Genomic DNA, 27,195 nt, shown 5'->3' with positions numbered 1-27,195 from the left:
TTATGGAAAATTCTTGACATCATACAAACATAGAAAGGGAGAAGAGTTCAGTGGGTATCAATTCGTATAAAAAAGGACCCACATCATTAAATTAAGAGCGGAGTATGTACACTCTGGTTATATGCCCACCTTTTTCCCTAAATATAAATACATAAACATACCACAATGTATCGCCAATATGTCTGTCAGTTCAAGTCTTAAGGGCTGCACGCCACTGTGTGGTTCATGCAATGATCCACAAAAGCACGTAAATCCATAGATGTAGAACACTCTAAAAGGAAAATTTTTGGCCCAGAAGTATATTTCATGGGAGCAAACAGAAATGGCTACCGAATGAAACTTACAGCGTAGGTCACAATAACAGCCTAGCCATGTACATTTGGGCCACTCCAAAGAAAGGATCAAGAGTTTAGATTTTCAAGGCATCTCATCTCAATAACCGCCTGAGATTTCAATAATTTCACTTTGTGAACTATGCAAAACAAAACGGTCTATGAAAAGTACAAATATACATCAAGATTTATTTCTGGGAAATAATACTGTTATAACAACAATCATCCTTCATAGCCTAGGGGAAAAGCAACCAAGATTACTCACCACAGCTATGAAGTCTATATAACTCTCTACAAATTAGGGAGATTATTACCGACCCATGTGCAAGAAAATCTCAAATGATCATCTCAATAGAGCAGCTCCTCAAAAACAGGATCCACCCATTGCCCCCACTTCCCATGGTACAAATCCAGAAGCTTCTCTGCTGGTGTTATACCTGTCATCAAAACAATTCTGTTAATGAAATTGTTCAAAGAAGTGATTCTTTCTCCAATAGAACAAGCAGGTTGAGGTATGAATAGAAGACTAAAGATAAATTTGGATATGAAGTAATAAGATTGTCGAGGGGGAGAGCATGGAACAAATGTCTAAATGATTAAAATTGGATGATGCAGGTGAAACATCAATTGGATCATTCTATCTGGAATTGGGGAATCTGAAATGGGCTCTCGACCCAGCCCTTTGAAAGGTACATCCAGATCATCAATCAACAAACTAAAGTTAGCAATACCAAGTAATAAATTATCAGCAAAGAAGAAAAAAAACAGTAATATAAGTTTCCAAACAAATGACAATTGCCTAGTGCTGTGTCTACAACCCTGTCTGTATAGTTCAGGTCTGATAAATCACAACCCTTTGTACAAAAGGAATTAGTAAACTTTCAATGAGAGCTTTAGATTTAGGTCTCTTGATCCACCTTTAACATTTTAAGACTTGAACTATTGATTGATGCATGCAGATTTTATGATTTTATCTGCCACATTGGAATTCACAACCAAACATTGTTCCTAAAGGCGAATGCCTTGGTTTCCAAGCCATTGCCTAGGCATCTTGGTCGCCTTATTTTAGTTGAACTTTTATTATTTATATAGTTTGTTTAATGCTTTCATGAATGTTCACTGATTAATGCTTGCTGTCTCTTTTAAATATTACATTGTTGCTAAATATGTTTATGACATGTGTACATATACCCTATTAAAAACCAATGCATAAAACTAAACCCCCATCACACTTCTCTTCTTACTGAGTAGGCACCAAAGCACCTACTGATGGAATCGACTGAACAACCGAAAAACTGAAAACTGTACCAACCATTGCCACCAATGGTCTCGTTTCGGTTTAAGGTGATAAAAGATTACACTTATCAGTTAGTCCAGGCCAATATTGAAAAGACTGATGGGCCTGATTTGACCAATCAGTGGAACCGAAACTCATAAACCTTAACAAAAAAAATAAAATATGATGCTTCAAGAGGCTCCAACAGAGTTCACTCTCAGACTCTCAGCTTACACTATCTCAGTCTCACACCCCCTTTGGCTCCGGGCCCGGCCTCTGAAATCAAAACCGACCTACCGAAATCAAGTATTGAAATTAGACACCGAAAATCTTACCGGCTGGTTTCAGTCTCAGCTCAATTCTCCTAAAGTCATGTCTCAGCCCAATCAAAATCAACTGAGACCGACTGATTGACACCCCTAAAGGTGCCTGGCCATCACCTATGGTCGCCTAGGCACCTTGACAACTCCGCAACAAAATGTCTCTCTTCCAACTACCGCGTAAGCGCCCTATAGAGGATAGGCTGGTTCGCTTGAGGAAAATCTTTTCTATGATCAGAACTATGACATGATCAGGCTCTGTAAAATCCAGTACGATATCACTAGAAATGGAATAAGTGATAGACATAGTTAAAGATAAGTATAAGTGATGGACATGTGCAGCTTAGGTCCTGTATCAAGTATGACCTTGAATAGAGCCGATTAGAGAGTAAGGATCCAAGTAGCCAAACCCCGTTTAGTTGGGATAAGGCTAAGTTGTTGTTGTTCTATAGTTAATGGTGTGGTGACTACTGTAAGAACTGTGGGGCATCAAGGTAGAGAATTCCCAATTACAATTGGGTTACATCAAGGATCAATTTTCAGCCCCTATTTATTTGCGCTTGTTACAGATGATTTAACCAGAGACATTCAAGATCAGGTCCTTTGGTGTATGCTTTTGTTGATGATATAGTTTTGGTGAATGAGACGAAAGCAGGGATTGACACCAAGTTGGAGTTATGGAGATCAACCTTGGAATCAAAAGGTTCTAAGATAAGTAGAAAGGAAACGAAGTATATGGTGTATAATTTTAGTTACACTAAGACAGATAATGAGGTGGTGAAAATTGATGAGAGGGAGATTCCGCAAAGTGATTATATTAGGTATCTGAGCTCAATCATTAATAAAGGAAGAGAAATAGAGGATGATGTTACACAGAATTAAAATAAGATGGATGAAGTAGACAAGTGCGTCTGCAGTATTGTGTAATCGACGTATTTCTTTAAAACTTAAAGGAAAACTTTATAGGATAGGCATACGACCGACTATTACATATAGTGCGGAATGTTGGGCAATTAAGAAAAATCATATAGATAAAATCAGTGTAAGTGAGATGGGGATGTTCAGATGGATCTGTGGCAAAACTAAGAAGGATAAGGTAAGGAATGAACAAATTAAAGATGATTTAGAAATAGCTCCGATACGTGATAAACTACGAGAAAGCCCCCTAAGGTGGCATGGCCATGTACAACGGAAGCCTTTAGATGCTCTAGTACGAAGGAGGGATTTGATTCAGATTTAAAATGACTATGGGAGAAGTGGTAAGGAAAGACATGCCTAGCTTAGGCCGTGTATCAAGTATGACTTTGTATAGAGCTGATTGGATGGTAAGGATCCATGTAGCCAACCCCATTTAGCTAGAATAAGGCTGAGTTGTGTTGTGTCGTTGTATGTGGCAACCAAGAGACTGTTAATTTCTCTAGCAACTGTGGTGGAAATTTTTTGTGGGGGAACACTCAAATTCTTCCCCAGAATGGATTCAGGCCAATCAAATATGGTGCCAAGAGGATTTCACAACTCCACCTCTTCCCTCACCTCTAGACGGGGAGATTATGTGAGCCACAACAATGAAGCAGCTGAAGAAGTAAGACAGGTTTCAGAGGTTACAGCATAGAAGAGGCATTATCAATTCAGCCAGAATGGAATGGACAAGAGATTAGGCAGAAGAAGAAAACACCAAATGTAAACATAGTAGGCATGGCGCCGGACCAAGGCAATGGCTAGGTTCCTAGGCATACCCTTAGCACATAAGGCACCCTTATAAGATAGGGGGTATATTTCATTGATTCCCTTCTTTAGAATGATCCCCTAATGGTGACTTTTAGTGAGGGTCTATAATTTAACTGTGTACTATTGTACATACTGTCACATCTACCATTGTACCTATTCACATAGTTGTCAAGGTGATAAGCGAATCAAGGCGGTCGGGGGTGCCGGGGGGGGGGGGTTGAAAAAACTTAAGGCGACACCAACAAAGGCGCCCCACAATAAACCGCCTGGACGCAAAAGCGACACCTTGACAACCTTGCCTATTTGTATATAAATATATCTTAGTCTTTTGCCTCTTCCTTTTCCCTTCCAAGAACCCAAACTCTCTGTCACTCTCCCCTTTCCCCTCTGCAGCTCAAGTAGTAAGGATTCTTTGAAGGTCCCAACAAGTACAAAACTGGTACTCCCCTGCACCCTTTCCTTCTCCTCCTCCTCTGGTAGTGGTGTTAATAGCAGTTGCAGCAGCTGCAGCTGCTGCTGCTTCTTACTCTTCTTCAGGATGGCATGCATGAACCTCCACATTAGATTATGCATGGAGTGCAGGCATGGAAATTATTTTTGGCAGAGACCAAGGAAACTGGAGATTTTTCTTCCCCCTCTCTTTTTTTTTATTTTATTAAATTAAATTCTTCTTTCTTGGAAGAGACTTGTGAAAGTGGAGATTTTTCTTGACTCTTTCTCTTTTTTTTTTTTTATTTTAAAAAAAGAGTAATAGAACGTTACCTGGTGATGCGCAAGGTGTGGCAACCACGCCTAGACACAAAAAACGCCTAGGCGCCTGGAAATTTCCTCTTTTACATGGGGGTAAGGGGGTAATTCCAGGCGCCTGGCGCACTTTTTGTGTCTAGGCATGGTCGACACGCCGTGCACACCACTGGGTAGCGTTCTTTTTCCCTTTTAATAAATTCAATTTTTCTTTCTTTTCCCTCTTTCCAAGGAAAAAGATGGACATAAAAAAAGGAAGCACTTATTTCCTTAGAGTTGTGTGCAGCACTAGGCCATTGTTGACAAAACTGAATAACTGATGAACAAAGATGTACCATGAGTGATATCGCAATTCAAAAACAATTGGATAATCATTGATGAGAATTGGGATGTTTTCTAAATTCTAATGTAATAGGAAGCCAAGGAAGAGTGCATATGGAACAGACTCTGCAAGGAACCTATCCTCTTAAGGATCCTGATTCATCATTTCCTTCTCCTTTTATTTATGGGAAATTTACACATACCACCCCTTAGGTATCACGTAAGTATAAACATACCCCCCAGTTTTGGAAAATTCTGCGTACCCCCCCCCGAGGTTCACAAAAGTTAACACATGCCCCCATTCCGTTAGTTTATGACCAACAACGTTAAAAACATGGGGTGAACTGGCAAAAATGCCCTTGCAAGAAGAGAAAAAAAAACCTGCAACTTATCTTCCCCAAATCGATTGGCGAAGATGAGTTAAACCCTAGTTTTGAAGGCTTTTCGTCTTTAAAGTCCGGATACGTAAAACCCTAGTTTTCCATCTTTCGCTTTCTAGTCCAATTTCAATCTCTGAAGTCTGAACAGATGAAAAAGTTGCAGAAGGAGGCCTCTATGCCTCCTCTTGGTCCAGAGCTTAAATCTGTAATCCACAAGCATTCTCTGTTCTTTGATAAGTTGATTGAACTCATATCTACTAGATTCTATCTTCCCGCTGAAGACAAAGGAAAGCCATGGTTCCAGGGTTTGAGCAGGGTTGCGAAAGCTTCCGCGAAGAAGGAATCGAAAAAAAACATTAAGAAAGCTCGAAGAGAGAGATTGGACCTGGAAAGATCTTCCACAACACTAGGCCTTCTGAAGAAAAGTTTGGAAAATGAAAAAACTGGCAACAAATTGGACGAAGAGAACGAAAAGGAGGAGATTGAACATGATGGACATTCGAAAAGGGAAGATCGATCAGTCACATACGAAGAACTTAGACAACATCTGCACCGACGAATCGAAGAGCTTCGATCTACTCAAGGAACTGATTCTTCAGATAAAGCTAAGAGGGAGAAGAGAGAGAAGAAACAGAGTAAAAAGAAAAGAGCAAAGAACCCAAAGAAAAGGAACCGAAGCCTCTGAGGTACTAGCGCTTAGTCATGTGAAGTTCGGAAATGAAGGCAAGCGTGGTAGGAAGAAGAGGAAGCTTTCGAAGTTGCAGGCTCTTGAAGAGACAAAGAAGCTGGAGGAGGCGAAGAAGGATCCGGAGAAGGGTAAGATAATCTCGAAGAAGCATTCATGGAAAGCGGCAACAGGTAGAGCTACGGGTATTAAGGTTCATGATGATGTTAAGCTCATAAGCAAGAGCATTAAGAAGGAGAAGAAGAAGCATCAGAAAAATGTTGAGAAGTGGAAGGACAGAACCGAGACTACATAGACGAATAAGGCAGAGAGACAGAAGATTAGGTCCGACAACATAGCTGAGAAGATTCATCAAAAGAAAATGCGACGGATTGCAAAAAGAGAGAAAAAACTAATGCACCCAGGTTTTGAAGGTCGCAAGTAGAGATTGTATGGTTCCTGAGGTGGATATCTCTAAAATTTCAAGTTACTTTCATCTTTCGAGTTTTTTAAGAAATTCAAAATTGAAAAGCAAGAGGTCGTTTTGCTAAACATCATGGGAGTTCCTTTGCCACATCTATTGGGCAGCCGTCATGGAGGATCTTCAATGGGTTTATTGTTTATGTTGTCAGCTTTGATCCCATCGGATCGGCTTCCATGGTGTTCCCTACATGGATACCTGCAACTCAACTTCCAATCAATTTGGTGAAGATGAGTTGCAGTTTTTTTCTTTTTTTTTGTCTTTCTTGCAAGGGCATTTTTGTCAGTTCACATCATATTTTAAACGCTGTTAGTCATAAACTGACGGAATGAGTGCATGTGTTAACGTTTGTAAACCTCAGGGGGGTACGCAGAATTATCCAAAACTGGGGGTTAAGATTATACTTTCGTGATACCTCAGGGGTGGTATGTGTAAATTACCCATTATTTATTTTGTGGAATGGCCTGCAAAATTCTGACTAAATCAGGCAGTGATTTGTGACATAATGCTATGTGAGTAAATGGAAAGCAAATCGAGCACGTCCCCTTCAAAAATTGCAAGTTGATAGGTGATACAGAGATGATAGGTTTTTCCGTTTTGGGTGGTTGGGTTACTCTGAAGACACATACATGCTATCTTTTCATGGGAAACAAAGTCGATTAGGGTCCAACTGTCCGATTTGTAATGGTTGCTACCTTTTTCTTATTTGAGAGTAGTTCGGGAGGGAAAAAGGATTTACAAAGGATATTAAGAACTCCAAAAATTTGGGCTGGGAAGATGCTAGTAAAGAATTCTATGGGTTGTACAGAGCATCCTTGGGTGCAATCTTACATCCATCTAAATGGATGAATAAAATCCAAGAATCTTTTTCCTTTTCTTCTCTTTTTTTTGGGTTGGGGGGAGGGGGGGGGGAGGAGTGTATTTGTACAGGGGATAATATCCAAACAGGTGCACAGTCAGTGATACAATTTTGGAAAGATTGTTTAAAGATCACATATGCATCAATGAACTCTTTAGTAGTTGCAGAATACTGAAAACATAATAAACAAAAAACTACAGCCTAAAGACTCCACGGTAGTTATGGTTATATGTACAGTTGCTTGTCTTTTGAATTTGTGCTTCTTGTTTTGGGAGGGGAGAGATGGCCTCTCTCTCTCTCTCTCTCTCTCTCTCTCTTTTTTCTTCAATCTTAGAGGTAGATGCTATGGGGTAAGAGACAGAAAATGAATCACAAAGCATTTAAATGTTCTCTTGAAAGCATTTTGAATGGTGTCCCCCCAAGTGCACATAATCATTCATAAGGTATGGGGGGAAAGGGTTCATGTTGCACTAAAATCGTATCTTTCATGGCAAATGCTGAAGAAATGGCATGCAGTTACACTGGATACTTTTAGACCCATGCTCATTTTACACTTTACAGATGTTCAAGACCACACACACACAAAAACAAAAAAAAAAAAAACAAAAAACTTGAGAGAAATAAATTATTGAGGTTGAAATGCATTACCTGTCCTTACCACCTCAGCCACTTCATTCAAGAACCCTGTTTCCTTGTAGCCTCTTCTTTCCAATCCATCCTGCAACACAATGGATGTATATTATGAGGTATTCAATCTAGATAGTGGAACTTCTGATCTTTCACACACAAATTAAAAACTACCTTAGCCAACTTTACAACTTCTTCTGCAACATGCCTTACCAAACCATCTCGAAATGGTGTTTTTAGACCAGTCTTTGGTACCTACCAACACTCAATAAGTGCAATTAGATTATTTGTACTAGTCAAAATCAGTAAAGGAATGACAAGATGTGCATATACACGAAAAGTCAAACTATCCCAGTCGTGACAGAACACTAAGATTCCATGAAATAGTTCATTACCAGTCATGGATGCAAACTTTGAGCAAAAATCAAAGCTTGAATACTTTGTTCAAATTACCAGGTTCTAACTATAACAGAAGAAATTGTAAATATTTCCAAATGGGTATGTAAAATCTTTATTCCGAAAACCTACTAATAGTCTAAAGCTCTTTCATGGTCCCATCTTAGAAATCATGCATCATGCTGTCATCCCCTTGGTTCTCCATACTATGTCCAGTAGATATATCCTTAATCCCTACCAGGTTCTAACTATATCAGAAGAAATTATAAATATTTCCAAATGGGTATGTAAAATCTTTATTCCGAAAACCTACTAATAGTCTAAATCTCTTTCATGGTCCCATCTTAGAAATCATGCATCATGCTATCATCACCATGGGTCTCCATACTATATCCAGTAGATGTATCCTTAATTCAATATGCAAAGGTACCATGAAGAGTAAGCCTAAAAAAAGGGGAAAGAGAGTTTTTAGCCCCTAAATCCACACAAACCTAGAGTTTTGAACACCCCACCGCCAAAAAAAAATCCCCTGAAATAAACTGAACTTTCATAAGTTGCAGCATATCCGCTGTTCTTTGGTCCATTAAGTTTTCCATCATAGTGCCTATTCTTTGATGAAAGTCAGATTTTAAGTGGGGAAAAATAAATATAAAATGTCAAAAAAAAAAACCACATCAGTGCATCATAACATTTGCATAAGGAGATACAGGCCATTCAATTCACATTCTTGTTTGGCATGATTACAGTACCTTATTTCTCAGCATCTGCCTTTCTTCTGCAGTCCAATCAGCAGTCATATCAAGAACACTTTGTAGTGCAACTTCATCATATAATATTCCCACCTACATGTGATACAGAATCAGAATCATCTAATATTGCCTGGCCAACAAGCCAGTTAATAATCAAGTGTAAATTGAATGCAATATATGCTACACGCTCATACCAACATATCCACATCAAGATACTTGAAGTCTAGAAATGTACTGTTCATGCAAATATAAGCACCAAAAATTAATTGAAATAGATGTAGCACCATTGTCTTACTATATGAATAATAAAAGTATAGGTGCATTAGAGCTGGGGACTCTCCAATTGGCATCTTTAAGACATATTTAAGTATCCATGTTCGACAGAGCACAAGTCCACTCATGAATCCCAACAATACAATGTACTATCAAAGACTTCCAGCTCAGCAATGTATATTCCAACCAGTAAACTAAATTAGCAAGAAGTCTTTCAGTTCTAAACTATAAAAATCAAGGCAAAATACCCAAAATGCTGGCAATGCACATAACCTCCTCCAAGGACCCCCATCAGCACCCCTCATCTCCATGTATCTCTTCAGCCTGACCTGAATTAAAGACCACCATATGCCTTAGTTTATGCACTTGTATCGGATAACAAATCCATTTTAATCTAGGTCTGCAAAGGAAAAGAAAAAAGGATTGTTGCCTCGAGTCTAACCTCAGGAAATATTGTTGTTAGGTGATTCTCCCAATCATTAAGTGTTGGCAACTCGCCTGGAGCAGCAGGAAGTTTACCTGACATGAAGTCCTGCATATATACCATACAAGTTATATCTGAAACAAACCACTAGCACTTGACAAAAGTCACGGTTAAGAGGGAAAGAAAATCCTTCAGACCAATATCAGAGTACATTTACAGAAACTAATATAACAGCAATTAAAATGAGATTAGGGATAGACGAAAACCCTGAAGGACATTCCACTACAGTCAATATACTTCTTATTCCGATAAACAAAATACATGGGAACATCAAGGGCATAGTCTACATACTGCTCAAACCTGCAAAGAAGAAATGAGAATGTTAAAAAGGGAAATAGATAAAAACTTTCTGAATAAAAAATTGATGGAAAATCAAGCCAATTCTCAAGTAACATTTGATGAAAGAAGATAAATACTTGGTGCAATGTTATTCTGTCAGATGATATAAGAAGCAATTCAAGAAATGTTAAAGCATATGTCAAAGAAAGAATAGAATTTTGATAAAACCAGACGACTCATCTGATGAGGAAATGGGTAAAGAATTCTTGCTTCAGATGTCCCACCCCAAAACTTCCTGTTTTAAGGTCCTTTGTTATGGGATGGAAATCCCTCCTCTCACTAGTAATTTTGCTTACCCAATTCTCTAATCTCTTTTCCCTCCCCATCCCTTCCCCACCACCAGAATCTCACATGAGAAATGGACATTGGCAACAGAAATGTCTAGGACCCATAAATGTCTACCTCTTTTTGGGGAGGAAAAGTTTGACTCAGCAATGGATAAGGTGTAGGCTGACCAGGGCTCTGGGTAGGAAGAGAAATTTACATGCACAACAGTAAGCAAATCCTACACCTGACAAGTAAAATAATGTGCATGCACTAAAACTTTGTAAATCCTAATGTTTTGGCAAAAGAAAAGATGATGCAACTAGATATAAAAATGTTTCACTCATCAAAGTAATAGAAGCTGAAGTGGTAAGTAATAATACTGCAAAAATCAGTTTACAATGAAGAGTAATGTGCTTGGGGCCACCTAGGAACTGCACGGTGTGAACAAAATGAGTGTGTAAAGTTGTGGTTCATCTCAGCCAAGGAGCACTAATGCTTCTACTGCCTCCATTAACTGCTCTTAAATTTCTTTAATATTCACAACCATATATTTGAGGTTGGTGTAGGTAGTGAAAATTGTGTGGTAGATACTGGAATTGGGGTTGTTGTTGAGGATCCAAAGCAGCCTTGTCAATCCCCAGGCTTCGCATTGGTTCAATCCCACGAAGCACCCCCCCCTCTTTCAAATGTTATGAGTTGTCCTTTGCAGGTAAATGAACTTCTCTTCATAAATGAGTCACAAGCAAGGATTTAAGTATCGGCATTGGGTATCGCATCAAAGGGATTATATTAAGAGACGTATCATATGATATCAAAGAGACACAAGATACGCTAAAGATACACATGGAAATGATCAAGAAATATATGGATGTGCTTATGATACAAATAAAATACAGTTTTGAAGCAATAAAACACCTTATTATGCAATAATAAGGAATGATCATACTAGAGCTGATTTGGGAGTATCTCAAATACATGATAAGCTACAAGAAAGTCGTTTGAGGTGGCATGGCCATGTTCAACAGAGGCCTTTGGATGTTCCAGTACAAAGGAGTGATTTCATTTATATTAAAGGAGCTAAAAGAGCCAAGGGCAAACCTAAAATGACTCTGGGAGAAGTGGTGAGGAAAAACATGCATAGCTTAGCCCTTGGATCAAGTATGCCTTAGAATACAGCTGATTGGAGGGTAAGGATCCATGTAGCCAACCCCATTTAGTTGGCATAAGGCTGAGTTGTGTTGTGTGTTGTATGTGGCAACCAAGAGACTGTTAATTTTCTCTAGCATTTGTGGCGGAAGTGTTTTGTAGAACACTCAGAGATGCTTTCCCATAACTGATACAGGACATCAAGTATGGCGCCAAGAGGGTTTCACAACTTCACCTCTTCCCTCAGTTCTAGCAGGGAAGATTATGTGAGCCACAGTATTGAAGCAACTGAAGAAGTAAGACAGGTTTTAGAGGTTACAGAACGGAAGAGGCACTATCAGAGGTTACAGCATGGAAGAGACAATATAAGTCCAATCTGATCAGGAAATCATGTAATTACAAGAGTCAGCTAACTAAGATTTGGGCAGGTTGATGAGCACATTTATGTGTGAAATCACAGGGCATAAAGCATACATTTTACCACATTGGAGAGAGTTACTTCGGTGCTTTCTTGTGCTTTTCAGGTTTTTGGTGAATTCTTGTGAAAATGGAGCAAAAGATGCTAAGAATAGCCGGAAGCGCCCAGGGATCGAGAAAATCAAGTTTGGATTGAGCACTGAAAGAATCACGCCAGTTAGTCAAATTTGAACGTGAGTACAGTGGGCCCCTTAGCATGATTTTGAGGTGTTAATAGTATGGATGCGTAGCCCATCGAGTCAGCTTCGTAAAGGTTCAAACGGCACTTGATTCCGAGTTGAAACGAAGAAGTTACGACTGTTTCCATGGACAGGGGTTTATTTGTAATTATTGACAGTCGACTGGGGACAAAGTGAAGCGAAAGTTCGGATTTCAGGGGCCTTAGCGCAATTATCAGAAGTTATCTTTCTGTCAGTCGAAAGATTCCATTTGGAAGGCTCTGGAGCAGTCCAACTTCAACTTGAGATATCTTGGGCTCCCGAACTCCAAATTTGACGAAATTTGGGTCTATTTTGGGTAATTTTTCGTAAGGAATACAACAGTAAGGCCCATATAAGCATCCCATGCTCCACATTTTTTGAAGGACAGATTTGACATTTCATTAATTGTGAGTGGAATCCTAGTCATCACCCTTCTCTCTCTCTCCTCCAACTTTTCCAGGGCACTTTTGGAATTCTACTTGGGATAGATTTCTTTTGAAAGATATTCTCTCATCTATGGAAGGTTGAAAAGTCAAAGATGCCTTGATCTCATTGCTTGGAGAAGACACCTACAAAGAAAAGGAAGCACAAGTTAGAATTAGAAAGTTACTTTTTAATAAATAGAAGGTTTATGTATCTAGGATTCTTTTCTCTCCCTCTTTCTATTTTTTTTTTCTTTTTTCTTGGGATTCAAGGCAATGTAAAGGAGGAAGGAGAAGAGAATATTTTCTTTTCTCAGGGAATATTTCTCCTACCACTTCCCTCTTCTCCCTTCCCCCTATAAATACCCCTTGCCCTTTGGGTTGTAACAAGTTAGTTCTAGTTCAGTTTTTAAGTTAGTTTTAGTTTAGTTTTAATTCAGTTTTTAGTTCAATTAATAAGTGAAATTTCTTCTTCTCTTCTTCTAGTTTTTGGCTTTCTAAGTTCTAGTTTGATTTCATGCTTTCAATTCCATGGTTGTAATGCTTTTGATTCATACTTTAATTTTATGTCTTCAATATGGTTGTAATAATTCTAGTTTAGTTTCAAGCTTTCTAGTCTAAGTTCCTAAGTTGATGACAAGACTTGGAGATTTAGAAGAGGAAGCCATGCAAGGTTTGTTCAAGTATCCAGGCTTTTACTCTCTAAACTCTTAAACTCATTCTCCCTCTCTTCTATCTCATTCTCTCTTCTTCCATCTCATTCTCCTTCTTCTTCTTTTGTTTTTTTTATGTGGTTGTGGTTTGTGGCTGCATTTTTATTCCTTCCAATCCGCATTAGCTTGATAGGTTAGATGGATATGTGTTAGGACGCCAATTTAATTCGTTAGATGCTTGTGAGTTAGGATGTGTTAATTTGTTAGTTTAATTAGTTTAATTTAACACTTTAATTTGGTTCACTTTGCATTACTTTAAAGTGAGTAAAATAAGGTAGCGTATATCTTCTCGTGTTCGACCCATAGCTACGATTGACCCGTACGCTTGCGGTATTATTTTAACTCTAACACAGGTCCTCCATGTAGATGGGGGTGCCTCAGTGAAAAGATGATGCACTTTAAGTTTTTGGATATCTTGGCCCTGTTTTGCAGCTTGGATCCTTATTCTCTTTTCTTTTTTCTCCTTAATAGCCCCTAGTATACCAGCTTTTCCCCTTTCTTATAACAAAGTCGTATATTTAACAACCTCAACCCCCCAGTTCGAATGTGTGAACTTTTTCCGTTTTTATATTACGCATTAAACAAAAAAAGTAATTTCGAACAGGTATAGAGGTATTGAATAACAGACCAACATGCATATCCACCTCTTCAATTTCAAGAATATTAATTGACCCATCCCCGTATCAGTGCCATATATTTCTTAAAGCATGGAGTCATTCAACATTTATTTTTCCATCATAGAATAAATTAAATGAAAGGAGATGATGATGAAGGACAAAAGGCATATGCAGACCACAAAAGACAAATGAGAGCAGTATAGCACCTCCATGATCTAAAGTAAAAGCGTTCAGTTCAGCATAATTTAAACACAATCAACAAATTCTGCTCAGCATCTTATGTGTAGCTCCATTGTAGTACAGCATAATGTTTATAATTAGGAACTTCTCAAGAGAATTAGTAAACTTGGTAGACTTGGTTATTGATCTAACGTCACAAAATGTCTGCAGAAAATAAGGAATCAAAAAAATCCAACCTTGCCACAAGAACTTACATTGTCACGCTTCTGAACAGTTATGCATAGATTACTGAGGGAGAAGATTCTGATAACTATGTCAATAGACTTCCTATCAATTATTTATCCGAAGTGAAAAAGGTAGAAATTTAAACTCCCCGTGCAGTTTTAGACATATCATTGAACTCATTTGTTTGCAGATAATGCATTGTTTAGGTCCAACAAGGAAGTGGCAATTGAAAATAGCAATAAGCCTACTAGAAATTAAAAGGAAGCTACAAAACATAATAATAGAAAGTAAGAATTTACAGATTATCATCATAGTACTATATCTCGCGATATATCGGTATCTCGGGCCTACCGAGATATCCGAAATATCCGAGATATCGCGAAATATGACCGAAATATTGCATTTTTTCTGCAATATTTCGGGGGTCCATCTCGGGGGGTATTTGGCCATATCTAGGCCTGAAACTTCATGGACAGCCTTATTTAAGCTTAATAAACACATTTAAACCATAAAATTGTAAAAATGTGAATTCAAATTGGTGTTTTAGGCTTGCACCCTTGATTGACATACAGTCGCCGACCCTAATGTATAAATAGTTAAATACACATAGATTAGACAGTTAATATTTAATAATAGTATTTAACTTCATCACATATCAAGTTAAAGCCAATACACATTGATGAGTGCCATGATTCTCATAAACTCCATAATATTCAATAACTCGCTTAAAGTCTTAAAGGCAATACACTAAGTGTCAAAGTTAGTAAGTCACAAGACTCGCAACTCGCAAGTCACAACTCACAAGTTCATAGATCAATGAAATCACAACTTAAGTTATAAATTACAAGTGCTAAACTGCTAATAGTAGTTGTTGTGCCTCCCTGGATCAATCCCACTCATGCCTCGCTGGAGTCGACGTCCATTGCTCTCTGTTTGAAGGACATATGTGGACCACGGTATAGAATCGGAGAAGAAACGAGTGTAGTCATCCACAAGTGTCACGTAAATGGAATCATCAACATACTGTAGGTAACCTATCCTAGGATATAAACTAGGGTTACCAATCGATCCAGTCCGTGAAGAAGATGATCCACAGTGATATGATGTTGGCGTCGGCGCAAGAGGCGATGGCATTGGCTGCATGTATGGCTGGTGAGGTTGGTAGCTAGGTCCGCTAGGGTATGCAAAGATGTTATCTACAAAAGATGATCCAGTATGTCCCTGGGACTGGGACTGGGACTGGTAGTCATAGTCCCCTACCCCACTAAACTGCCCATATGATGATGATCCATATCCATATCTACCGTAAGGTTGTGATGCACCATAATCCGATGCCAATGGAGTGGTATGTGCGAAAATTAAAATAATTATTTAAGAGCAGAAAAATAAATCCGACACCGTGAAGTCGTAGATCGGCCATTGGTGTCTAACATATATTTAATTCATTACCATCTAAGTCATATTACCCCTAATTATTTTCTATTTTAATTGTAGGAAAATGAATTTTTAAAACCAGAAAAAAAAAAAAAAAAAATACATATGGAAAAAAATTTCGACACCGTGAGGCTATAGATCGGCCTCCGGTGTCTAACATATATTAATATCATCACCATCCAACAAAATTTGTACAGCCTTTTCAAAAAAATAGTTTTAGAGGAATAGAATTTATCTTAAATAGTGGAAAAAGGCTTGGATGATGAGCTTAGATGACCCTCCGATGAGTTTACCGGCGAAAATCCGACAACAATGTGCTTGAACAATGGCTAGAGTGTTGGATGAGAGCTTGGAAGAGTGGAAGAATAGGCAAAAGGCTGAAATTCCTTAGCAAATGCAGCTCTCGGTCGAAATATGGACCGAAATTTGCGAAATATTGTATTAAAGCCCCCCTTCACGTGACACTTTAAGCCAAAATACCATATTTCGTCGATATCTCATGAGATATCGACGAAATATGGTATTTTTTCATTTCGACCTGATTTCGCATCTCGGTAAGCTCGAGATATATGAAATTAAGCGATATTTCGCCGAAATATCGCGAGATTTTGAACCATGATTATCATAACAGAGAGACGACTTAATCCCTTATCCTCTTTGATCATAAAACAGAAAGATAACATCATTTCCTCCTTGTATACTTACCCAAAGGAATCATCAAAAACAAAAGGAAGCATGCCAGACCGATTGTTATCCGTGTCAGTCCAAATATGGCTGTCATAAATCATAAAGAGTTAATACAACTCCTGAGTAGATATGCACCACCATATACATAGGATAATAACAAAAAATGTGAAAGAGTTCAAGGTAACTGATGACACCTTCTCATGCTAAGATAACCATTTGGCTTTCCTTCAGTGAAAGGTGAATTTGCAAAAAGTGCTGTTGCAATCTGTTTCATATGTACTTCAGAAATTAGAGAACATGCCGCCACAGAAGTTTATAGAAGGGAAAATGTAGAAGAGTTTCTCACCGGCTGCAAAGCAAGACCAGCACGAAATTTTCTGACCATGTCTAGTTCAGAACTGAAGTCCAAATTAACCTACAAAAGGCAGTAATGGGAATCCATCAATTTTTCTATCATTTAATCCATCTAAATTCTCAATATCTTACACCCACAAAAAAAAATTTACAAAGTAAACAAAATTCTCTCATAAAATCATAAATGAAAATAGAACATTTTGTAGAGAATCTGAGAAGAAGCATTTAATACTTTCATCTAGCAAAGATCAAATCATCTTAAATTTATTGCTCATCTCACCTGAACAGTACATGTCCTAAACATCATATCAAGCCCTAAAGAGCCAACTTTGGGCATGTATTTCCTCATGATCGCATATCTAGCCTGTGCCATAATAAGTAATGCATCTAATCAAACCATGCAGCAGAAAAAAGTGTAATGAAATAATGGGCTCAAAAACTTCAGAGTAAAAAAAAAATTATGGATCAGTTTGCAGGACAGGATTCAACCAGAATCTTAGTGGAGTTACATTCTTTTTTCCTTCAGATAAACAACAACAAATATTTCACTTAGAAGGAAAAGAATGCACAGTAGAGAGAGAGAGAGAGAGAGAGAGAGAGAATTAATTTTCCCTTGGATAATTAACTTAACCATCTTTATAGATACCCCACAGATACCCATTTCTTCCAGAGAACTGTATATGCCATGATGTTGCAAGTGGACATTTGAGCAAAGAATCCAATAATTGGTAAGAAAATTAAGTAATACCTTTGGCATAACTGGTATGTCTTTAAGCCCCCATTTGGGCTGAAAACCAATTCCTAAGAAGCCAAATCTCATCTCCTCAGCAACAGCTTTGACCTGTATAACAGTAGAATGTGGAGACAGTGGATAGAAGTTCAACAGTATCCTTTTCTTTTATGACAGCGAAAATTTCTATGAGCTTTTAGCAATTTACATATCCATTCTCCTCACAATAGAAGCATATTCCCCTTGATCAGAAAAGAATGCAAATATAATAATAAGAACAACAAATGTACAGATTCAACCATGCAAATTGTAGCAGCGTAAGACTGTAAGACCATCAGAAGTTTATCTTTGAAGTACTCTTAACCTTCTGTTTATACTTGTGACATAGCTTGTATATTATATTTCTTTACTCACCACTGTGATGTTTTTAACAGAAAAAGTGCTTCTCTTATCCTATTTTATCATTAGCAGAAACAAGAATGTTTGAACATGTTATTTAGTCTCTAATAAGCACACTATTCACTCTTTGCCGGAGTAAGGATGAACAAATCTGGAGCACAAAACATGGACATGGCATTAGACTTCACACCCATACAAGGTGTCTACTTCAAAGAATAAAAAAGTACAATATTATGTTAACCAACCTATATAATACATTTTCCACTACTCTATATTTAACTATGCCCCAAATTTTTTCAGTTTTTTTTTTCTTTTTTCTTTTTTCTTTTTCAGGTCAGTAGAATGTTTTTAGGGTGCCAGCTAGGTAGGGTCTATGGAGGATCATAACATAGAACTGTGATAGTTTCTCACATTCTGAAAATCTTACCTTGATCGGAGGAGAATGAAGAATGTCACAGTGTAAAGGAACAAACCCAACTACAATAGTGCTATAGAAAAAAAGTGCAAGGCTATATACTTAAACATATTAGATGAGATTCAGCAGCATTTTATGGAAATTAAAGCATCGCGTAGAAAACCAATCTCAGATAAATCTGTGGTCTTTTAGTTCTTTAAAATTGGCGGACAAACAGAATTCCAAAGTCTTAAATCACCCTATCACCTCCTTCATAATACAACACCTGTCTTCAAGGTGGGAGTCAGACAAAAGAAATGCAATCACTAATTTTGAATTGTAGAGAAGTGATGCCATGATGGAGGAGGTGGTCAATCATATATCTTAATTCCTATGCACATGAGGCAAATTGGTTCGTATTGCTTCCTTAAGATGACAAGATTCACTATAAAATTATATTCAAGACCCCGACATAGTCATTAAGAAAAAGAATACCACATTAGTTGCAACAGGTGAGCATGAAAATGAAATTGCCCAGGGAGAGTCTTCACCTAGTTTTAATTTTTATTTTCTTATTTTTTTCAATCATGTGTCAAGCATAATAGAAATAATCAACGAATTTTAATACTTCATCTCATCCACAATTTCAGTCCAAGCATTAATGATAGGTGGCAAGAATTTAGGTGTCAGTATCGGGGAAGGCCCAGTCAACCACTTATGATGACTCCATCCTTACCTACCAGTGCTGGAGCCGCTCCTGCCAATGTCATTGCTTCTGTGTATCGTATCAGACGGGTGATTTTAAGAGACGTATCGTATCATATCGTATCGTATTGTATCGTATCGCATCATATCATATCGTATCATATCGGAAAGATGCAAGATATGCTAAAGATAAGAATGAAAATGGTCCAGAAATGCATGGATGTACTTATGATACATATAAAATACAGTTTTGAAGTATAAAACACCTTTTTTTTTTGGGTGAATAAATAACTCATTACCAAGGAGAAAAAGGACTACAAAAGACCCCCGAAAAGGGGAGAGAAAAACAAATACACAAACAGCCCAAACCTCAAGAAGAGGAGGTAGGGGGCTGGAGAGAGGAAATAGGAAGGCCCCAAGACACAACAATGTCTGTTCCTTGTGGTGTCAGAACAAAAAAAAAATTTGGATAGTAGAGAACTTTGCTTTAATATCAAAAGAAATGACGTCCCAAATCTAACAAAAAGGCCAAGAGTTGGAGGTCCATTTCCTGATATTACGTTCCATCTAGATGTGATTGATGATAGCACAAAAGACAAGTTTTCCCACCATGTCACAGATTGAAGAGCCAGCAAAAGTCATATCAACCCAAATCCACTCTCTTGCAAAAGGGAGACTTCTTCGCCTATGGGGCCTGCATTTGTTGAGGATATTTTGGCAAAAGGAAAGGGAGAGGGGGCAGTCAAAGAAAAGGTGATCCTTGTCTTCAAAAGCGTTCCAGCAAAGACAGCATTGAGGAGAGACCTAAATCTGCCTATGGAGAAGAAAAGACTGTATTGGAAGACAATTAGAGAAGACTCTCCAGGCTGTAAAGCAATGTCTAGGGATATGATGCTTGAACCAAAGAAGCTTCCTCCAAGGAGACAAAGGACCTCTGAGTCTCTGACACGAATGAGATCCAAAGCAGATTTGGAGCTGAATAGGCCGGAGTTGGCAGGGGCCCACAAGACACTATCATCCCTCCCAGAGGTTCTTGGAATGGAAGGCAAGGCATCCCACACAGAATTAAGAACTGGATGAAGAGTGGGGGGAGGTCCCAAACATTTGCAATAATGATATCAGCTACCAAGGATTGCCTGTTCAAACCGCAGTTATAAATAGCTCTAGAAGAGACAATGTGAAGAAGAATTCCCATAGGGTGCCAGTGGTCCAACCAGAGAGATGTAGAGTTTCCATTACCAATCTAATTGCGAATGGCACCGAGAGCACTCGTTCTAAGAGCAAGGATTTTGCGCGCGACCCAAGAAGCATTAGAAGGAACAAATACGGTCCAAATTGACTCATTGCAGAGAGGCCCTGAGTAAAGCCAATCAACCCAAATGCTTTGAGGTTTAGAGGCAATCTTCTAGATAAGCTTGATGATACCAGCAAAGTTCACATCTTTAATTTGGTGAAGCCCAAGACCACACTAATCTTTGGGAAGGCAAATAGAAGCCCAACTGTTGGGATAGAGAAATCTTGTGGAATCTTTACCTTTCCAAAGAAAAGAGACCGTAAGGGATCCCAAGGACTTAATAGTTGATGATGGAAGCCCCAAGATACCCGACCAGTAAATATGAGAAGCTTGTAATACTGATTTGACTAGAACTAGCCGACATGCATATGAGAGGAGCTTTCTTTTCCACAGTTGAAGCTTTCTTCTAATATAATCCAGCATAGGAGAACAGTGATGAGCAGTGATGAGCAGTAAACCTGGCTGGAATCAAAGGCAGCCCCAAGTATTTAACTGGGAATTGGCCTAGAGAAAATCCAGATTTGTCAATCAAAGCGGCTTTTTCAAACTCAGTGACCCTAGCAAGGAAAAGCAAGGACTTAGTGAGGTTGATCCGGAGCCCCGGAAGACCTTCAAAATGATGTACGCAAGTCATGATATTCTCAAAAGAATTAATAGAGACCTTAGAGAAGATCATAAGGTCGTCAATGAAAGCAAGATGAGAGAGCCTGAGGGCTTTGCACTTGGGGAGCGGAGAGATGAGTTGTTGGTCAATACAAGACTGAATGTACCTAGAGAGAACTTCCATAGCCAAAGTAAAGATGTAAGGGGAGAGAGGACAACCCTGACGAATTCCCAACGATGAGGAAAAGTAACCTGCCGGAGTGCCATTAACAAGCACTGAGAAGGTAGGAGAAGAGATGCATTGGTAGATCCAATGAGCAAACACAGGAGGAAATCCCATCGTATCCAAAACCTTAGAAATGAAGTCCCACTTTAAGGAGTCAAAAGCCTTGTGAATGTCAATCTTCATGAGAGCTGCAGGGGGGGTGAGATTTTCCATCAAAACCTCTAACAATCTCATTGCACAAAAGAATGTTGTCAAAGATGCTTCTACCAAGAATAAAAGCAGACTGATTCTCAGTAACAAGAGTATCCACAATAGCCTTGAGCCTGATAGCAAGTATCTTAGCAATGAATTTGTACAATAGATTGCAAAGAGCTATGGATCTAAAATCAGTCATATTTGAAGCACCTTCCTTCTTGGGAAGGAGACAGAGAAAAGTGTGATTTACACCTTTAATCTGGCTGGGGTTGTAAAAGAAATTCTTGATAGCCTTAATGAGGTCCACCTTGATGATATCTCAAGAGGCAAGAGAGAATCCCAAACTAAACCCTTCAAGACCAGGAGCTCTGTTAGCTTTGAGAGAGCGGATAGTGTAAACAATTCCATCTTCAGAGGGGATGGAACTGAGAGAGGCTTGGAGCTCACTGGGAATGAATTTGTTAAGCAGATATTCAGAGATAGGGCTCGAATCCTCTGAAGAACCACTAAACAGATCCTTAAAGTATCCAACAGCCAAGTTCTTGATATCTTTGACCCGATGAAAAGTAGATCCCGCTGAATCTGTAAGTTGCAATATAGAGTTGGAGTTATTCCTGGACTTCAAAGATCGATGGAAATAGGCCCAATTTAGAATCCCTAATTCCAGCCATTTGATCCTAGACTTTTGCCTTAGTAAATTTTCCACCCGAGAAAGCAGAGATGAGAGCAAGAGATACCACTTTTTCCTCCTCTGCCAGGGGAATGTTAGAGAATTGGTTTGGAGCTGAACCTGAATAGCTGTGAGTTTATCCTACAGTCTGAGACCTGCTGAAAAATATTCCCAAAAGTAGAGATGTTCCATTCTTTAAGAGCAAACTTAACATTCCTAACCTTCCTTGCAAAAGCAATTAAAGGAGAGGAGAAAGCTTTGACTGGTTTGTCCCAAGCCTCCTGAACAATAGCTAAAAAAGTAGGATGGGAAGACCACATATCAAAGTATTTGAAAGGTTTGGGGACAAAATGATATATATGGTTGAATGAATAAGGAAATAGGGTAGTGGTCAGAGATACCTGGGGTGTCAAAAGTGGCATGCGAAGAGAGAAATGAAGAGAGCCTTGATTCATTTCCCATGACTCTGTCTAGTTTGCATGCAATACAAGAGCTACTAGCTCGTTTATTGTTCCAAGAAAAAATAGGGCCCGACCATCTGATATCACTGACACCAATATATTCAATACTAAGGTTGAAAGCATCCACAACATCCAAGTCCAGGCGATCACCTCCTTGTTTCTCATGACCATATCGAACAACATTAAAATCTCCCCCTAAGCCCCAAGGAAGGGGACCAATCTGACCAGCAATAGAGCAAAGATCATTCCAGAGAGAAGTTCTCTCTACAGGGCTGTTTGAAGCATAAATAATAGTGAACAAAAATTTGGAATGGCACAGGCAATCTGAGAAATTAAGATGAAGAAACTGAGAGGAGGAGGAAATGAGGGAGATGTTGATTTTTGAGGAGTTCCAGATGATCCAGTTACAACCATTGGGATGAGATGAATAATTGGAAAGAAGGGTAATGTAGTCCTAGGTAGGAGTAATCCCACTAGGAACCAGGGTAATAGGATCTCTTAACAAGGCTGGCCGATTGGGACAGCTTAGGCTAATTAGGGTAGAATTAGGGTTATGGTTAGGGTTTCGACTTAGGGTTTTATTTGGTAATGATGTGCAGAATTTTATGAGTCTAATGGTATAAGTTGGATCAAATTTGGTTGAGGTTGGAATTCTAGGGTTTTGGGTAGGATGCCTTATGAAAATGGACTGTTTGTAAGATCTAGGGTTTAGGGGCAGATTTTAGGAAAGAGATTTATAGGGTATTAATGGGCAGGTCTAGGGGGTTATTTTGGTATAAAGAAGTTAGGGTTTGGATGAGTTACAAAATTATGCAATTTAGGGCAGAATTGGATTTAGGGTTTTAGGGTTCTAATGGATCCATGGATTAATGGAAGGGGTGATAATAGGAGTAGATGGAGCTTAGGTTAGAGGATTAGAAGAAGAAGGTTAAATGCTGAATTAATAAACTACTTACTTGAAAGATTAAATCTTCAATGGTAGCAGCATTGAAGAACTAGAAGAAGGACCTCCCGATCTACAAGATACAAGGAGCCGATCGGAGTCCACCAATCCCTTCACCTTGATATTACCCACAAGGTAGCCTTGATATTACTCACAAGGTTCACTCAACAGAGCAGAGCAGCAGCTATGGCAGCAAACAAAAGCTTTTTCATTAATCAAATTCGTGTTTCATATATGGCCCCTTTAGAACCTTATATAAAAGACTCAAAATTAGACTTAGACACTAAAAAGGAATGGCCTAACCCAATCCTTAACCTATTAGCTAACTTAAACTAACTAGGAAACTAAATAGACTCAAAATAGAGTCCTAATGACTTAAAAACAACTTAAACTACTTAAAATAAAAGAAGATTCCCTACTAGCCAATAGGATATAAGAACCTCTAAGCCAATAGGATCACTTCACTTAAATTAGACCAATTGAACTAATTGGATGCAACCAATTTAAACCGGTTCAATTAAAAACACAAAAATAAAACTAAGTATTGGGCTAATCCCGTATGCAACTTATATACCCCTAGTTTAGGCTCATTAAAGTGGCCTATTACATAGAAAACCCTTGGGATCAAAGGCCCAACATGTATGTAACCCAACCCTAGACTTATTCCCAATGAAACAAGTCCTATTTGATGATGAATCTGCATCAAAGGGACAAGCCAGGGGCAATGGAATTTAAAATTTTTTGAGCATTTATCTCCTTAATGTGAGTTTCAAGGAGGCAGCAAAAGCTAGCACGGTGGAGCCTTAAGCGAGAACAAATTGCAGAGTGTTTGGAGAGAGAGTTCAGACCCCTAGTGTTCCAAATGACACCCTGGTTCATTGGGACAGATAGGTGGAGTGCAGTTCAAGCCCAAGAGGGCAAGGGATAAGCTTCCTAGCTTGGGACGAACTTTGGTGCCGCCTGTTATAAAAACGCAAGGCATAGGGGAGAGCGGAGACTGCAGGGATAGGGTATGGCACAAAGGAGCTGGGCTTAGGACGAGAGATGGGCTTTGGACAAGAGATGGACAAAGCAGGTGGAGAAGATGGGTTTAACAGGTTTGGGTTTGGGTTTGGGTTTAGGTGAATGGAAGGTCCAGACGGGATAACACGAGGGGAAAGAGAGTTACGAAGAGGGGGCTTGGGTTAAGAGAACTAAGTGGGGTTGTGCCAGTTGAGTCAGTGGGGTTAGGGGATCAGGGTTAAGGTTTGATCGACAAGGGATAGTGGTGGGGCCCTCAAGGGAGTTGTTGGGAAGGATACAAAATGAAGTGGGACCCACAAAGGAGAGTCGAAGAGGGTTTAGACTAAGGGAGCTAACGTCAGTTCGATGGTGAGAACTCGACACAAGCTGGGAGGGCAGAGGAGCAACTTCGGCTGCAACAGAGGAACAAGTATCATCAGAAGGGAAAGCAGACTTCCGAGGAGAAGATCTTGGTTCAGAGAAGCTTCGTGCAAGATCAACAGATAAAGATTCTTGGTGAGAGCGACTTGTCGAAGATAGCCGACCAGAAGTGGTCTCGAGGTTGGGGGAAGGATCTGCATTGTCGTCATAGCCCAGAGCAGAGAATCGATTGCGACCCAAGGGTAAAGCGGAATGACTAGTGGATAATTCAGATCGAGAATCTCGAGCCAGTTCCCCGGCCGGTGTTTCTTCCGTCGATGTCTGGTTCTAGTTCTCCCTCTGGAAAATCAATTCTCCAGATGAGGGTTAAGTTCATCAGAGAAAGATGGCTGAGCAAGAGGTTCTTTCTCTACAGATTAACCCTCAAAGATAGCTTCATCCACAACAGCAGCAGGCTTTGGTTGGCAGAGAGAAGATTCATGGCTGAACGATTTACAAACCAAGGATTAGTCATTTTTACCTAATCTATTGATGCATAACCAAAAAAAAAGAGCGAGAGATCTAAAACTTTACCACTTTTTCACCCAAATCTGTTTCAATCCGTGCATTGAGCATTGTAAATCCCCAAAACTTGTCGAAATGGTGAAGATCAGATCGTTTTTATGTTACATGATTTCCTCCAACTCATATCAAAGAGAAAAACAAGTTTCCAAGATCTTAGGTTGCTTTCAGTATAGTATCAAGTGTATCTAACCCGTATCATATGATTTTTTATTTTTTTTTTTGAAAAATAAGTATCGTGCCACCTATGCAGCTTCCCCTGCTGGTACGTATCAGTGAAAATCATATTGATACCCACTGATACTGATGTGTATTGGCTGATACAATACTACAGATACGGTACTGACCGATACCTAAAACCCTGATGGGTGAGAACAATAGTATATGGTCAAGTCAGATTCTTATAAAAAAACACATTAGTTTCTTGTCAGCCAACACCAACCCCCCCCCCCCCAAAAAAAAAAAAAAAGACAGAAAATAGGCGTTGTTAAAACTAAATTGACACACTGAAGCTCAGCTGATGGCCCTGTAAAGCAGCCCAAGCCTCATCACACATATTGCAATTGTCAACTTTTCTACATGTTTGCCGACCTTGAAATGTGAGTTCATTAATCTCAGCCTTCTCTCCTTTCAACCATATGATTTTTTTTCCTTGTCCCCATGTGCATTCAACAAGGTTTTTGCTTTGGGTGCATTCGATTTGGTGAACTTAAAGTTGGGGTAGAAGAATATCCAACAATACCCGGAATAGAAATGCTTCCATTGCATCGAAAGGAATTTTCCTTCTTTTTAATTTCTGGACTGAAGTTTTAGAATCATCTAATGTGCATTAAACCCTTCCCCCACCACCCCCCCCCCCCACCCCAAAAAAAAGCCCAAATATAATCTCCAAATGAATATATCCTCTGAAGAATGAAACAGATCAATAAATGACACCTGACAAAGAAACGAAAAGTTTTGTGCAAATCAATCAGGACAGAAATCATATGTGCATAATCCCATCATCAACTTCCCTGCAATTTTACCTCTTAACAGAAGCTCTTGACAAAGATTAACATTCAATTGCAAATAAAAGCCTTTGACTCGGTGCAAGTCCAGCTTTTGCAAGTATTGGGCATAAAATGGGGTGGGGACAGGTCCAAGATAAAAGCCAATGGTTACTAACAAAAAAATACTCTTTATCGTTTTTGAACCATTAATGCGCCAACACCAAGAAATGGAAGTTGTGTTAGAAGTGGGTACTCTTTAAATAAGGAAAGATTCTCTATGCACATACTAGAACGAGAAAGCAAGTTAGGGGCTTTTCCTCCTTTGCCTAAATTGATTAGTAGTAGAATGTGGAGAGTTAAGACAAGTGAGCAGAACTTCATTCCCTTTCTTTACATATACTTTATTTCTCTTAATATGAATTGATGCCCCACGGGGCTGAATCTCAGTGGATCAAGACAGAATTTCATTTACTTTTTCTATTTTTATCTTCATAAAACTCAATATATCTCTCTTAGACTCTCAGTATGACCTAATATAATTAATCTCAAAACCCTACTACTGATGAACCCAAAAGCTTCATTCAAGAGTATTTGGAGTTGACCATGATCTTATAGGAAGGATGCTACATAACATTAAAACATCAACCTTTTTTCTTCTTCCCCAATCCAACCTCACCTCCAATCCTTTTTGACAGTGGTTAGAACTCCAAGCAACCAGTTCGTTTACAAAAATAAAACTTGAAATTTAAACCAGATCTGTTTACTTGTGTTTTCTCAAGTGATGCGATCCTAGGGTTTGGAAACCCTGTTTCGGTTCACTATGAGCCCAGCCAAGCACTAGATAACTCAAATGCAGGAAATAAAGGCAGTTCTGTAATTATACTGAAGTTGCAAAGGAAAAGTGGCAAACTTGTGATGAAAAAGAATCTTAAAGGTGGTATGGCAAA

General features: G+C 38.9%; 1 protein-coding gene and 1 pseudogene across 2 annotated transcripts in view; one reads left to right on the top strand and one right to left on the bottom strand.

Moving 5' to 3' along the window:
• Positions 1–504: 504 nt before the first annotated feature.
• Positions 505–27,195, bottom strand: part of LOC122640056 (glutamate--cysteine ligase, chloroplastic) — a 35,803-nt gene continuing 9,112 nt past the window's right edge. Inside the window, exons 5-16 of one of the 2 annotated variants that reach the window (XM_043833169.1) lie at positions 17,444–17,536; positions 16,976–17,059; positions 16,688–16,756; positions 16,536–16,606; positions 16,360–16,428; positions 9,844–9,934; positions 9,593–9,685; positions 9,399–9,479; positions 8,878–8,970; positions 7,907–7,987; positions 7,754–7,823; positions 505–769 (exon numbers count right to left, since the gene is read on the bottom strand). In XM_043833169.1, coding sequence (XP_043689104.1) covers positions 681–769; positions 7,754–7,823; positions 7,907–7,987; positions 8,878–8,970; positions 9,399–9,479; positions 9,593–9,685; positions 9,844–9,934; positions 16,360–16,428; positions 16,536–16,606; positions 16,688–16,756; positions 16,976–17,059; positions 17,444–17,536 — 984 coding nt within the window. In that variant the 3' untranslated portion in view covers positions 505–680. Of the gene's footprint in view, positions 770–7,753; positions 7,824–7,906; positions 7,988–8,877; positions 8,971–9,398; positions 9,480–9,592; positions 9,686–9,840; positions 9,935–16,359; positions 16,429–16,535; positions 16,607–16,687; positions 16,757–16,975; positions 17,060–17,443; positions 17,537–27,195 lie in introns of both variants that reach the window. The other variant, XM_043833168.1, reaches the window with a different exon arrangement.
• Positions 2,156–6,239, top strand: LOC122640057 (annotated as a pseudogene).

This window comes from Telopea speciosissima, chromosome 9 (genome assembly GCF_018873765.1).
Source record: "Telopea speciosissima isolate NSW1024214 ecotype Mountain lineage chromosome 9, Tspe_v1, whole genome shotgun sequence".
Classification (NCBI taxonomy): domain Eukaryota; kingdom Viridiplantae; phylum Streptophyta; class Magnoliopsida; order Proteales; family Proteaceae; genus Telopea; species Telopea speciosissima.
The sequence above is the reverse complement of the archived record's forward strand: the minus strand, read 5'-3'. Positions and strand labels throughout refer to the sequence as shown.